The sequence below is a fragment of the Schistocerca piceifrons genome, chromosome 8, assembly GCF_021461385.2.
Source record: "Schistocerca piceifrons isolate TAMUIC-IGC-003096 chromosome 8, iqSchPice1.1, whole genome shotgun sequence".
NCBI classification, from domain to species: Eukaryota; Metazoa; Arthropoda; class Insecta; order Orthoptera; family Acrididae; genus Schistocerca; species Schistocerca piceifrons.
This window is the reverse complement of record NC_060145.1, coordinates 86,108,291-86,122,590: the sequence shown is the minus strand read 5'-3', so window position 1 is coordinate 86,122,590 and position 14,300 is coordinate 86,108,291. Positions and strand designations below refer to the sequence as shown.

Below are 14,300 nucleotides of genomic sequence, written 5' to 3'. Positions count from 1 at the left end.
ATATATAAATTAATTGAGCTGACACACGAATAAAAAAATCATAGTCGTAACCTACACACTTTCATGTCCAGACTGAGCAATGTCCTTATTATTAATTATGCTAGTACATATTTTTCGTTTGAATTGGGTCTGTGTAAATTTCATTTTATCTACTACTACCTTTTCTGTACTGAATCATTCCTTGACCTTGGAGACTTGCTCCTCAGCTTGCTCCTACAGAACTAGACATATAAAGTTAACTGATCAGTAAAACTATGCTCATGGTGTAGTTAAAATCCTCAGTGTTCTGAACAAATTTGAGCAACTGAAATTTCAGTGTAACAGAAGGCATCTCGTATGAAAATTTCATTTATGTAACATCCGTAAAGAATCTATACGCTGTAACACTGCGGCACGTGGACGTTGAATGACAGCTGGCAACTGTTCCGCCCGTGTGTTCAGTGCACATCCATACTTGCTCAATCACATAAGTCAAGCCTCAGACCACAATAAAGATCATCCAACACAGAACTGATGCTGAGGATTTCACAAAGTGAAAAGAGACACAGAAATGAGTGCAGAAATCGGATCCCAAGTCTGAAAATATAGTCTGACATGCCTCCATAAAGCAAATTCGAATGTTTTATGCAAAACAGCATGCGAATCAGCATGATGCACGACAGTCTCCTGAAAATATCTTCTATAGGACTCTCGAGTCGCTTCACAATGGACTTCGAATCATATCTGCACAAGGCATAAGGTCTCACAGCATGGACTCCAGGTGATCCTAGACTGATTTCTGTATCCTCCGAATGACTGCTCCTAAAGAGTCTGGACTCCAGCTGATCACGAGACTGCCCTGCTCAGTCTTCAATGTCAGCCAACGAACAATAGACGCTGTGTAACCAGGCCTGTCACTCTTACTTAAAGGAAGATAAAATTTACTCGCACCTTCAAACCGTATCTGTGCTTCTGCTAGTGTACAACACTGGAACTCAGCGTCAGTCTCACACCATTCCTGTTGTAGTTACTTCTACTTATAATCACTAGTTACCTAGTGACACAATGCCGATTTCTTTCTTTTTTTGTGGGGGGGGGGGGGGGCGGCGACCATTGAGAATTCCTCCAGCTATTCCTAGGTATTCCTGAGCGGTCTAGAAGTTTACAGCTTAAAAAAAATGGTTCAAATGGCTCTGAGCACTATGGGACTCAACGTCTGAGGTCATCAGTCCCCTAGAATTTAAAACTACTTAAACCTAACTAACCTAAGGACATCACACACAGCCATGCCCGCGGCAGGATTCGAACCTGCGACTGTAGCGGTCTCGCGGTTCCAGACTGTAGCGCCTAGAACCGCACGGCCACTCCGGCCGGCTACAGCTTAACTATCGCAATATGAAAAGCGGTGGTTGGGGGAGGGAGGGAGGTGTATTTAGTGCCCATCTTTTAAACATATTATAATCTATTCATCTTCATTTCCTTTGTGCCTTTATCCCACTTCAAATCCTTGTTACCATGGATTTGGCGGTGTCAGTGTCAGAGGGTGGTCAGATGCCCTTCCTGAGGCCACCCTGAACCCCTTCTGGACGGAATTCGTGTATCCGAGATGTCTGCGTCTAGTGTAAGCCATGAAATAGTGCAAATGTCTGCGAGTCGTGTAACTGAGGCAAAACATGGGGATCAGTCCGGTATTCATCTAGCGGAATGTGGAAAACCGCCTAGAAATCACTTCCAGGATGGCCAGCATACCGGCCCTTGTCGTTAATCCGCCAGGCGGATTTGATCCGGGGCCGGCGCGCCTACCCGAGTCTGGGAAACTGTGCATTAACGCTCTCGGCTACACTGACGGGTTGCTGGAGTCTAGTCTAGTACTGTATATTTTAAAACTTTGGAAAAAAATATTTACTTAACCCAATTTTCTTAAATATTAATAGACACTGAGACTTTCCAGAACAAACGTCATGTTCATCCTTTCAGGTTCAGGACTCTTCTTACATAAGTAGATAACTTTAAAAGGTACATTGTGAGAGAAAATCAATGACTATTAACGAAATTTGTAATATCCTTTAATCTTTTGTGGTGGTCATAAAGTACCCGACCACTCGGAGTAATGGGTTGGTGTGGCTAATGTTGTGCTAAGAGATGACGTCATTTTCTTTGCGCCATTTAAAAATCAGTACTTATTTAACAAGTATTTTCGTAATAGGAGTTAAACCCCTTTAACTTAAGTTGGTTTCATTAGCTTTTTAAAGCGGTGGGCAGTAAATACCCCCTCATCTTGGTATAACACGTTATGGATAATGCGTTGGTATTGCTATGGTTAACAATAATCCCGTTTGTAAAGGGAATGCCTTTAAGAACTCGCTCAACTGCCAGTTCCTAAAGGGAACAAGCCTTTCAGAGCGAAGCAAACACTTGTGTTAAACAGCACCTGTCCATCCTCGGGTTTAAATGGAGCAGTCTATCTGCGAAGATTGTAATTTCTGTTAGAATCGAGTGTTTTTAGGAATATAAGGGATGTACCCACAAGAATAAATGGGCCGTTAGAAAGCATTGGGATGATCTGCTGCAAAAGACACAGTGGGTAGAACCATAAAAAAGTACTGCCACTTGGTTCTGTCAACTTTCTTTGGGAGTCGAAATTTCAAAAACCAACCAGACTCTCAAACGTTTACAGCTTGGACCTCCATGAAGAAGTCAACGTATGTATCCGTGACAGACACTGTCAGCTTCCAGATCACACTGTCAATCAGGCTAGACACCGTATTGTTGCAGTATGCCGAAGTGTAGAAGTTTCGGGAAAGCTGCCAGATTTCAACGAATGAAATACGTATTTAACCCTTACAGTGCCAACGAATTATCCATAACGTGCAATACTGATTCCAAGGGGGTACTTTGTGCCCATCACCAAAAAGACTTAAAGACGAAAAATTTCGTCAAATGTGCTTAGCTTTATTTTAACAACACACTTTTCAGTAAATCGGTGCTATTGTACAGGGTACAGAAACTGATAATATTTTGCAGTACTTTCGGTTAAGTTTTTCTGAAAAATTTAGAAGTTATGGAATCTGATGTAACAAATCATTAAAACAAAGAAACTTTTTTCCAAATTTTGAAACGTAAAGTACCAGACTAGCTTACGATATTTGGAAAAGGAGGTCAGAAAGTACCGCCCGCTTCCACTCCTTGGAATTTAGAGGGTTAGGCGTTTTGTTGGTTACTCTATGCTACAACTCAATCAGTGAATGTCACGAAGATAGATAGAAAGTACAGCCACAACCGAGCGTTGGAGTCATTTATGCTGCCGCTCAGGTAGCCACAAATCTTCTGCTGTCATTGTAGCGTCATTGGACATAATCTTTCACTCACTTGCGTTCATTTTCTCGCATTCACTTATTCTTCGATATTTTTTCTTGTTGACCGAGCAGTGACAGCTGGTCCAATAAACTGTTGAATGGAAAACTACGCTTTGTCAATAATTTCAGCGTTATGGTGTCACTTGATTAAGTAGCTTCGTAATTTCCCAAACTGACTTTCTCGTGACCCTTTACACTTAGGTAGTACGTGGAACATGTCCTCTCTCATAGAGTGAACCAGAAGTCTTGACAGATAAATATATGGCATTAATAATATATCCTCAACATTGGGAAGTACTTCATACATTCGTCTCCGGAAGTACTGTTTTCCGTGGGTCCTTGAAGCTCTGTTAATGACTCATTATTTCTAACTTCCTGTCTACATATTCCCATAAAATAGCCTTAAATTTCTATGTATGTATTTTTCTTTGCCAACACATGGCGCGTCAGTAACGTTTGACACAATATACTGGGAATATCCCAAAAACAAGAAAAAAACATTTTTTAGTATCATTCGAAATCCACCTGTTAATGTCCTCTTCTCCCTTCGTATTTTCTGGACCGATGTTGTTGTCCTCAATCTGTGAGCCTTGTTCTTAACATATTGGCCACGTACGCTGTGCTAGTACAAGGAGTGCGGGAATGCCGTCTGAGCGTCTGATTTTCAAATTTCAGAGGCGCTGCGGATGTATCCGCCGGCAAACTTCCTGGACCGCGAGGCTTCGCGTGACTACCAGATCCCGGGGACCGACATGGTCCTCCCCAAAGGCACAGGCGTTGTTGTGTCCGTGACAGGCCTTCACCACGATCCCCGCTACTGGTCGGAACCGCACCGGTTCATCCCAGATCGGTTCAAAGAAGAGAACTCAAGGGACAGACCAAACTACACATTCCTGCCCTTCAGTGCTGGGCCCAGGATATGCATCGGTGAGTACATAGCGTAAGGCTACCATGAAGCTCACACAGGATGACAGTTGTTGAACTATGTGAAATAAAATCCTCGTAGCTTCTGGAAGATTTGCAATACGACGTTCAAACACACGGTTGGCCGCGGACACTGATGGGAATTAGTATGTGCATGGTGCAGCGACGAAGGCCACATTCATTTGGATAGCTTCGTCGGTAAGCAAAATTGGAGCATTTTAGGACTGAGAATCAGCATTTTGCGATCGAGAGTGGGTGACTGTGTGGTGTGCAATGTCCAGTCAGGAATAGTTGGAACGGTAACTACCGAACGGTACGTGGAGGTTTTGAAAGTTGATTTAATCCCCATTCCCAAAAGTGACCTTCGTTTCCACAAGATGTGGTTCATGGAAGACGGACCTCGATCTCATAGAAGCAGGAAAATGTTTGATGTCCTCGAGGAGCGCTTTGAGGACCTCATTCTGACTCTTGGGTACCCAGTGGCCACGGATATGGCCATCGATTGGCCGACATATTCTTCGGATCCGAAGACATGCGACTCCTTCTTGTGGGGCTATATTAAGTGCAAAGTGTATATCAATAACCCCAAAAACCATTGTTGAGCTGAAATCAGTCATTCAGAGGTTATCGACAGCATCGATGTTCCGACCCTTCAGCGGGTCATGCCAAATTTCGCTATTCGTCTATGCCACATCATCGCCAATAGTGGCAGGCGTATCGAATATGTCATAACCAAAATCCGAATATCTGCAGTGACGTTTACGTATTGAATGAATTGTGAGCGACCCGTAGTTTGTAACTAATATACTTTTTTATGTAACTCAATAATGGTCATCCAGTAAACTGTGAAACATATTGCTCATTAAATACACACCATTTTCTGCATAAATCGAACTGAGATAAATTACGCCACAGAATTAAAGAAACACTGTTTCGAAAACCCGTAATTTCTACACATTACGACGCTTCAGTTTCTGATATGCTTCAAACGTATGTACAACGTCCTTATTTAATGGTACAAAAGGGCGGCGCCCTGCAAAGTCACATTGGATGTGACGACGCATCAAACAGTAAGGTGTAGACACACCTCGGTAGTTCGTGTGTTGTTAAGGTGCGTTGATTAAGTCACAAAGACGGCGCCCTGCAAAGTCACGTTGGATGTGACGACGCATCAAACAGTGAGATGTAGACACACGTCATCCCAAGGAGGAAAGGATTCTCATGTTTTTCGGCAAACCTGCTTTGTGTGTTCCTGTGCTATGATTACAGGGGAATGCGGTTTGACTCATGCGTGAATTACAGGGGAAAGGGTCCCCCTAAGACCTCTCTGTACAGAAAAATTGCTGTTGGTCCTCACCCATCTTTATTGACAGCCTTAAAAATTTACCTATACAGATAGAACCCGTGAAGAAGCTCTAGGAGCTTGCGGACTGGCAATCCCTTCCACACTCTCGATTCCGGATGCCCTGCTACCAGGTGCAATGGCAAAAGTGCGGCGGTGAAAGAGCAGCAGCGTAATCTGCCCACAGGCGTCCGACACTCTCTTCGTGGTACAGGTACATTTTTATGGCGTTCAACAAATGTGGGTAGATAGAACGGTCTGCCGGACTTGGGAGATTTTGGAATGATGATTCACCGTTTTATTCACGCAAGTGTCAATGCTACGTCCTCTACGCACCCCTCATATCCCCACGCTCCAACCCCTAATCGTGCCACAAGAGAACGCGAAGTACGAGGGATGATAAAGCAGAAGCACCTTTTTGCTGCATTGGATCACATTCAGCTTTTGTCGAATGGTGTTGAACGATCCCTAGTGGACCCAGCCTGTGCGCGAAAGCTAAAGTTGCGGTCGCGCTGCGCTGCAAATGCGTCAGATCACGTTCAATGGGGTCGCTGCCTTCAATTTCCTTAGAGAAAGATTGAAACGCCCGAGGGTGTCAGCACTGTCAAAGGTTGCGAAGAATGACTCACTCTTGCTCATCACACAGCGAACCGTCAGTCTCGTCAGCGAAATGTGTGGAATCAACGCCGCAGGGACAGGTGTGGTTTCATTGGCACTCTTCACGCCACCCTCTGCTACCTTTCCTCTGCTTTTTCAGGTCTATGGTCACAAACTTGTAGGTCCTCAGACTACCGGTTTCTGTCAACAGTGACCATCTTCAGATCTATTCTATAAAAACATGTCCCAATATACTGGAGCCATAGTAAATTAATATATTAAGACATAGCTAGAAGGTATGTACAGTGTAGAGGCAGATCTCAGAACCTCGTGAAAGTGTTGCATCCCAATGAATGTGATGTACCGGATGGTAGAATAAGAAAACCTTTATTCATTGTTTCCAATGTCTATCAATGTTTGGTGCTATCGTAGGAAACTATCCCAATACTGAGTGGACTGCTAGAGAGTGCCTACTTAACACTAAATCAATTGTTTCGGATCTGTTGATTTTAAGACCCACGAATTCTTCATGCCAAAGATTTAGTTTAGTTTGTAGATTAATACTGTGTATAGAAGTTCTAAATAGCTTTAGTACTGACGGCTGTTGACGTGGGTGGACGAACGGAATAAGACGCGACTATTTGCTCTTGTGTGACTCTGTAACGTCAGACACGCCAGTAGATCGACACAGCACCATAATGATCTATGAGTACTGGCTGACTAGATTATTTCCAGTGACGTCATGGTGCAAGAGGAGACCGAAGGAGAGGTCAGATGCATTCCACTGAAGCGTTCTACCATTTTTTGACAGCTCCTGCAATCATATTCTGTAGTTCCACCTGTAGCTCGACGAGCTAAGTGACTCAGTCTGGCCTGTTTGACAATTAGGCTATGGACGCTCAAGAAATTGTGAGTCGTCACATTTAAGTTGTTGCCCACAAACAATCTTGTGCTAATGACTTGGCACATCCTTGAAACAGAAAGCTGAAAGTGATGTATAGCCATAATTGGAAGTTGACCCAAACGCTGGTCACCAAGAGTGTAGGTATTTCTTATTCGAACGTCCTTTTTATTAAGCTGAAGTTGATCCACCAGCATAGCGAAGACACTGAGATTTAAGAACTTCTTTTTTGTAGTTTTTACACTTTACAGCTTGCTCAACTAGCAAGTTATTCGTTGATGTTTTAATCAAGTCCTGTCAATCTACCCGTTCTTCTCGTCAATGTTCTTCATATGTTCTTCTCCTTGTCGATCCTGCGTGGGAGAAACTTGTCATTCCACATCTTATTAATCCACCAGATTTTGGACATCCTTCTTTAGCACCACATATGAAATGTTTCGATTCTCTTCTTTAACGGATTTCACAACTGAGTGTCATGCAAAGCTGTACTCCACATGTACGTTTTCAGAAATTTTTTCCTAAAATTAAGACCTATGTTCGACACTATCAGTCTTTTTTTGGCTGGGAATCCTCTGTTTGCTTGTCCTAGTCTGCTCCTTGTGCCGTCTTGCTGCGTCTGACATGAGTTACTTTGCTTCTGAGACAGCAGAATTCATTCATTCGTCTACATCATGGCCCACAGTTCTGATATTAAGTTCACAGCTAATCGTGTTTCTGATACACCTCATTATTTCCGTCTTTCTTTCCCTTGCTGTCAATCGATATTCTGCGCCCATAACACTGTCCAGTCCTGCAATTCGTCCTCACATTAAATGTGATCTATGAAGAGTCATGATCTAATTCTGACTCTGGTACCGGTCCACCATCAGCTTTCATCGCACTTCTGTTTTAATTCTTTTCCGTCACTGCTTCTTCAATGCTTCCGTTGAACAGTAGGGGCGAGAAACGACATCCCTGTCTTATACATTTTCTTAATCCGTTCGTATTCTTCCATTCTTATTGGTCCCCTTCGCTTTTTTGAGAAGTTTTATAGATGGTGAAGGAAGAGAAACAGTAAAATAGCTGCTCTCTTCTTTATGGGCAAAAATTATGTATCGAAGGAATTGTGTAGGTTCTGTTACAAAAAATACATGCAAGTTAAATTTATTGTTGTAGAGTATCGGAAAGAAAAATGAAGACTGCACCGCGGATTGCTTAGAGAGTTAGTGTGTTAAAGAGCGAAATAAGGAATACAGGAAAAAACCATGTCACACGAAGAAAAGGGAATACGATAGCGACACACGAAGTAGACCAAATTATGGAAGCAACAGTGTTATGTTAATGCAGAAAGAAGTAAAATCGTAATACACCAAGAAAGAAGTGGTCCCCCAAATTTATTTTACGGTACTTGGCTACAATAGCCAATGATTTACCGCACGGTCTTCAGTACTTATTCTTTAAATGTTCGTTGTACGCTTTGTATGAATTAGTAAAACAAAATTTTAAAGTTTAGCAATTTACTTTCTGCAACAGTGTTTAGTAAGCATGTATGATGTACGTCTGCTTTATGAAAAGTTGAAATTCTCGGATCAGTGGAACAAACACTACGTAAGAGATAACCGTACCAAACCTAAGGGATGCTATACAAAAATGAAACATCCTCACTGCGTTGTGACTTTCAATTATCATCGAGGTCAATAGAATGAAGTATACTTCCATTGTATAAGAAACAGTTGTCTTGCCATTGTTGAAAGATGCTAAACATACTTGAGAACTCATTTTCGGTTGCCAATAATAAGCAACTCATTATACGTTGTCTTACACAATTTTCATGAATTTAGCTTAATAAGGTGGTGGATGTTAAATATTCTAAGATAAGTCTGTCTAAAATAATATAAACAATTAAACAATTTTTACTGATTTTGTTCAACTGTTTTTGTAAGACATTTTGTGATTAGTGGAAAATTTAAGGTGTCGGTATGAAACAGAATAATAATGAACATCTAAAGCACGTTTCCTTAATTCCAATGACGCGCTTCAGCAACATCAGGCTACCGTCCGATGTAAAATGTGGAGAGTGACGGTTATCATTGCCAGCAGCTCAAGGTAGCCAATGGCTGCAATAAAAAATTTACTCTAGGCTGTGCATTATTCATAAAATTATAAAGTAAGGTCTCTGTTTTCTCTCTCTTCGTGATCTAGCGCCGCCATATGTACACTTCTCCTTGATTTTCAACTCCACCTTTGTTCTCTGTTTACCAGGGATGAGAGTTGCATACCTGCAGGTGAAGATCGGCCTCCTACACATCCTCAACAACTTCGAAGTGTACGCAGTGCCGGCGACGCCAAACACTTTGCGTGTCGACTCATCCAAACTGATCGTCACTCCATCCGGCGACGTGGTCCTAGGATTCAGAAGAATCCCTGCGATGTGAAGACTCCCAATGGTCCTCACTCACAAGGCCAGGACACCACCTATCATGAAATCGATGGAGCTGTAACGCTTTTTGTTACTGAGAGTCCCTTCTATATCATTTCTTCGGTACCGAATCACTGGGCTTTCATAACAGTTGATATGAAGCTGTCATTTATGTCGTTAGAAGATATGAAGGGCTTATTTGAATAGTTGTGTAAGTCCATTAGCTCCACTTTTTTGTCTATAATGCTTCTGAAATTAATGAGCCAAACAAACAGAAACATAGGTTCATCTCCAGCAAGAAGGCATATGCTTGAACATTTCTGGTATCTCAACCGATTTTTCAGCTCTCATTTACCTTTAGGATTTGTACCACTATTGAAATAAGCCCTTAATATATTATTGGTGCATCATTAATGTGTTGTACTGTTGAGAAAATATATCTCTCAATGTATCTGAAAAATGAATCAGTTTTGTACTTTTTATGACAACACGTATCTCCCAATGAAATTTCCTCGAAAACCGTGTGCCGAGCCGAAAGTCGAACTTGGGGCCTTATCACTTAGCAGATAAGTGCACTACCGACTAAGCTACCCAAACACGATTCGTGATCCCCTCGTCAAAGCTTTACTTGCACCCGTACCTCGTCTCCTAACTTCCAATCTTCACAGAAGCTCTCTTGCGAAACTTGCAAGACTAGAACTCCTGGAAGTAAGGACGTTGTGGAGACATGGTATAGCCACAGTGTAGAGGATACTTCCAGAATGAGATTTTCACTCTGCAACAGAGCGTGCGTTGGTATGAAACTCTCTGGCAGGTTAAAGCTGTGGGCATGGATCGTGAATCGCGCTTGGGTAGCTCAGTTTATATATATAAAAAAAAAAAAAACTGTATGAATGGATCAACGATGAACTTGAACTGGTGTCAGAAGACGTCTGCCCCAAACAAATGCAACGAACAATAACAAACAAAATGAGATTTTTGTTAGTCGGTTTAGTCCCACTCCACGCCTCGGGTGACTAGATTCCGTCTGTTCTCGCCTATATCGCAGCGCCGCAAGAGCTTCCTTGTTTGGGTTCAGTGTTGGGTGAGTCCTTGAGAACGTCGCATCGTCGTTTGTCACTCATTGTTTCGTGTTTATGACTCCAGTTTGATGCGGCGTTGGCTTGCAGCCTGATGCCATACATGGCTCCCAGGAACATTCCACACACATGCATCGTCAGCTTTAGTTTAGACATGCCCACGTGGCATGTACAGTCAGGTTCGTTAGAAATTCATGATGAGTTTGTTGTCACAACTGAGGTAACTTCAGAATAGGTTTAGACGGTCTGCAATAATTCTGGATTGTATGTGTTTTATCATAAGTTTCTAGACTCTCTTAAGGATGGCATGCTCCTTTTGCAGCATGAACTCATTGCTATGGGTCTAATAGTATGGCTACTCTGGCGAATTTGGAAGTCAGAATTTTTAACCTTCCGCTCCGAAGTTATCTCAAGACCATTCTGCTTCTGTTTGGCGACACACGGAATATATGGTAGGAACACTGGTCCTCGCAAAATCGAAGTTTATAATGATGTTCGTTCCGTGGACATGTTGGTCCCCCTCAATTACAGATGTTGGATACCGGGTAAATACAATTTACTGAAGACAAGTAGACACCTATTTTATATGTAATGAGAGTGGACATCTCCCCACAAATTGCCCACGTCGTATCACGGTCTTAAAACCCACTTACGAACATCGTAAAAGGCTAACTTCAGCAAACCTAACGAAGTTCCTGAGGGGTGACGCGAGCCTTTGCTTGATGGCTCTAGCGGATCTCCGCCCGGTAGAGACTGCTGTAGGTCCCGCGTCACCGCCACCTCCGCATTAAATCAAGCGTAGACTAGACGGACACAAGATGGCGAGGAGTCAGAAGATACCTTTTCTCTTCTCCGCTGTGCTGTAAAGATTCCGTCTGAGGAGGCTTCTCCTGTCACCAATACTGGATGACAACATGACAGCTGCTGCTCGAGATTCGAAAGAACCGAGCTCCGTCTCAGACCTGTCTCCCGAGACACAGACAGCCTCTACGAGATAGCATGATGTTAGACCTGTTCCCGGAACTCAGTACCATATCGACATCTCTGCCGGGCATCTCTGAGTCTGTAACATATACCCACCCATCTTCTGCGCCCTCAGACGGGGAAATCGTACCACCGGCTGCATCTGATCGGATCCATATAGTCACATGGCAACCGCAAAACATACGGCCAGTTTTCATTTGTGTTCTTTCTCAGGAGCTACAGCACTGCCCTGTGGAAGAGTGGGTTGTGTTTTCCGCACCTGATACTGAATTTCCGCAGCTCCCCTGCCCCCTCTCTCAAGTTGCCCCCTCCATGTCGCAGTCGCCTTCCCGCTAAACCATAACAAACAGCGTTTTCAACCTAAGCATCCGGCGTCGCGAAAAAGAAGAGACAGAAAGAGGGTGGAAGAGACAGAAGCACCTTACCTTCAGATTCATCCGACGGCTCCGCCACGAGCTATGAGACACAACCTTAAAGGTCACTTGCAAGTAATCATATGAACTATTTTGGTAATAAATGGATGCGAATGTGAACAGAATTTGTTCCGGTCTTAGACTTGCAGCGCTGCGACAGTTTATTTACAATTCAGTTTCAGGCGTGATATTTTTACAAGATCGTTTTTCTCTTCCCGGCTTTTCTAATTTCTTTAATGTGGCTTCTGAACTATCTACTACTACTGCGTTATTTTAAAGAGAGGAAATACCACTAACTGATTTCGAAGCTCTAAATAAAGGCCGAGGGATAGCCTGCACTTTCTTTGACCTTACTTCAATTCTATGCTCCTCCAGGACGTGGCCATACCACATATCGAGTGCTTCTTCACAAAGTGGATGCAGTTTGCTTACTTCGTCAAACCCTGCAAAACTTCTGTTAGGTGGAGATTTTAGTGTTTTGCGTCCTGTGTATCAGATACAGAATTTTAATTTCAGTACGGAACTAGACGATTTAGCGCGCTTTCGAAAATATTCAATGCATGGATCTCTCGCTTTCCCCTGTCGCCAGGTATACGCACTTTACAGCTATTTCCAGCAGCAGACTCGATAGTTTTTATCTTTCTAATTCTTTATACAGGGGACTGTTAGCGACAAATGTGAATCCCTCTTCTTTCACTGATCACTGCACCGTAGCTGTAACCTTAAAATATTTGCGGCTCCCAGTAAAATTCTGTCGCCTCCCTTGGCTGTCTGGTCCGCAGCTAGTGATCGTGCGGTAGCGTTGTCGCTTCCCGCGCCCGGGTTCCCGTGTTCGATTCCCGGCGGGGTCAGGGATTTTCACTGCCTCGTGATGACTGGGTGTTGTGTGATGTCCTTAGGTTAGTTAGGTTTAAGTAGTTCTAAGTTCTAGGGGACTGATGACCATAGATGATAAGTCCCATAGTGCTCAGAGCCATTTCAACCATTTTTGAACCTTGGATGTCAAACACATCTCTCTTAAAAGACCATTCCCTCGAGATTACCGTTCGAGAGGTTTCGATCCGCAGCTTGTTTTCGCCGTCCTCCTCTTACGGAATGGTAGTAAGGGCATGCAACAGATTTAATGCGTTGCGACTCTGAGAGGGCAAGGGATCTTCGGGATACTCAGGAAGCTTATTATTGCGTCTTAAGAAAAGTTTGTGAAGCTGCCAGACAAGCTTACTTACGGATTGTGGATGTCCGCCCTGTTAAGGCGAAGCTTCTTCAGTTAAAGATACAACGAATGAAAGGATACAGGAAGCGGTCAAAATCCTGCTCATTGCTAGAGGGTCTTACCATCTTATCCGGTTGGCAGTGCGTCGAGAAAAGCATGTGTCACGTTCCTTACTCACACCGGTGTTCACGTACTGACGTGCCAACGTGACATTTCCAGAGTGATCCATAATTACTTTTTCCGGACTTTATGATTTCGGTGCTACCGGTACGACTTTCCTTGATGCATTTACTCCTCTCCCGGACTGCGTGGTTACTCCTACATTCAATGATGAATTTCTGAGTGACTTCACTCATGATGATTTATGTCAGCTTATTGTTCGGCAGTACAGCACTGCGCTGGATTCTTCACTGACAGAAGTGAACGCAGGGCTCAAAATCCGTTGGTTCCAGTGCCTGCACAAGTTCTCTATGAGAGATGTGCAATACCTGTTAAGCCAGTATTCTCCACACTACATCCTTCGAAATGAGCCTTTCATGGGAAAGTTGAAGGGTGCTTGTTGCTGGGCGATTGGGCACGCAATCCAAAACCATCTCCTCGAAGTCTGGTGTTCGGGCACGTCTTTGACGGGAACCTTCGCCAGCTATGGTGGGCAAGCCCCAGCTCTCGGAAGTTGGTACTCACGGAGATAAACGTCTTCCAGTTAGGATAACGCCTGTTGGAAAAGAGTGTTCTGTACATCTGTGCTACTTTGCGGGCATTCCACCCTGCTGCACTGTGCATTAAATGTATTTATGCAAACTCACGAGCCGAGTAACGTTCCATATTTGAGTACGCGTCATTCACTGTATGCAGTAACACACCTACCCTTGGACACATCACAAATTGTCTGATGCAATCGGCAATTGACACCAGGGACAATGATTCAAATGGATCTGAGCGCTATGGGACTTAACATGTTAGGTCATCAGTCCCCTAGAACTTAAAACTACTTAAGCCTAACTGACCTAAGGACGGCACACACATCCATGCCCCAGGCAGGATTCGAACCTGCGACCGTAGCAGTCACGCGGTTCCGCACTGAAGCGCCTAGAACACCAGGGACAATGGTGTG

At 43.5% G+C, this 14,300-nt stretch overlaps 1 protein-coding gene across 1 annotated transcript in view; it reads left to right on the top strand.

Annotated features, from left to right (window-relative positions):
- Nucleotides 1–9,895, top strand: part of LOC124711961 (cytochrome P450 6j1-like) — a 94,702-nt gene extending 84,807 nt beyond the window's left edge. Inside the window, exons 6-7 of the mRNA XM_047242243.1 lie at nucleotides 4,011–4,262; nucleotides 9,341–9,895. Of these exons, the coding sequence (XP_047098199.1) occupies nucleotides 4,011–4,262; nucleotides 9,341–9,513 (425 nt within the window). The 3' untranslated portion in view covers nucleotides 9,514–9,895. The remainder of the gene's footprint in view (nucleotides 1–4,010; nucleotides 4,263–9,340) is intronic.
- The last annotated feature ends 4,405 nt before the right edge of the window (nucleotides 9,896–14,300 follow it).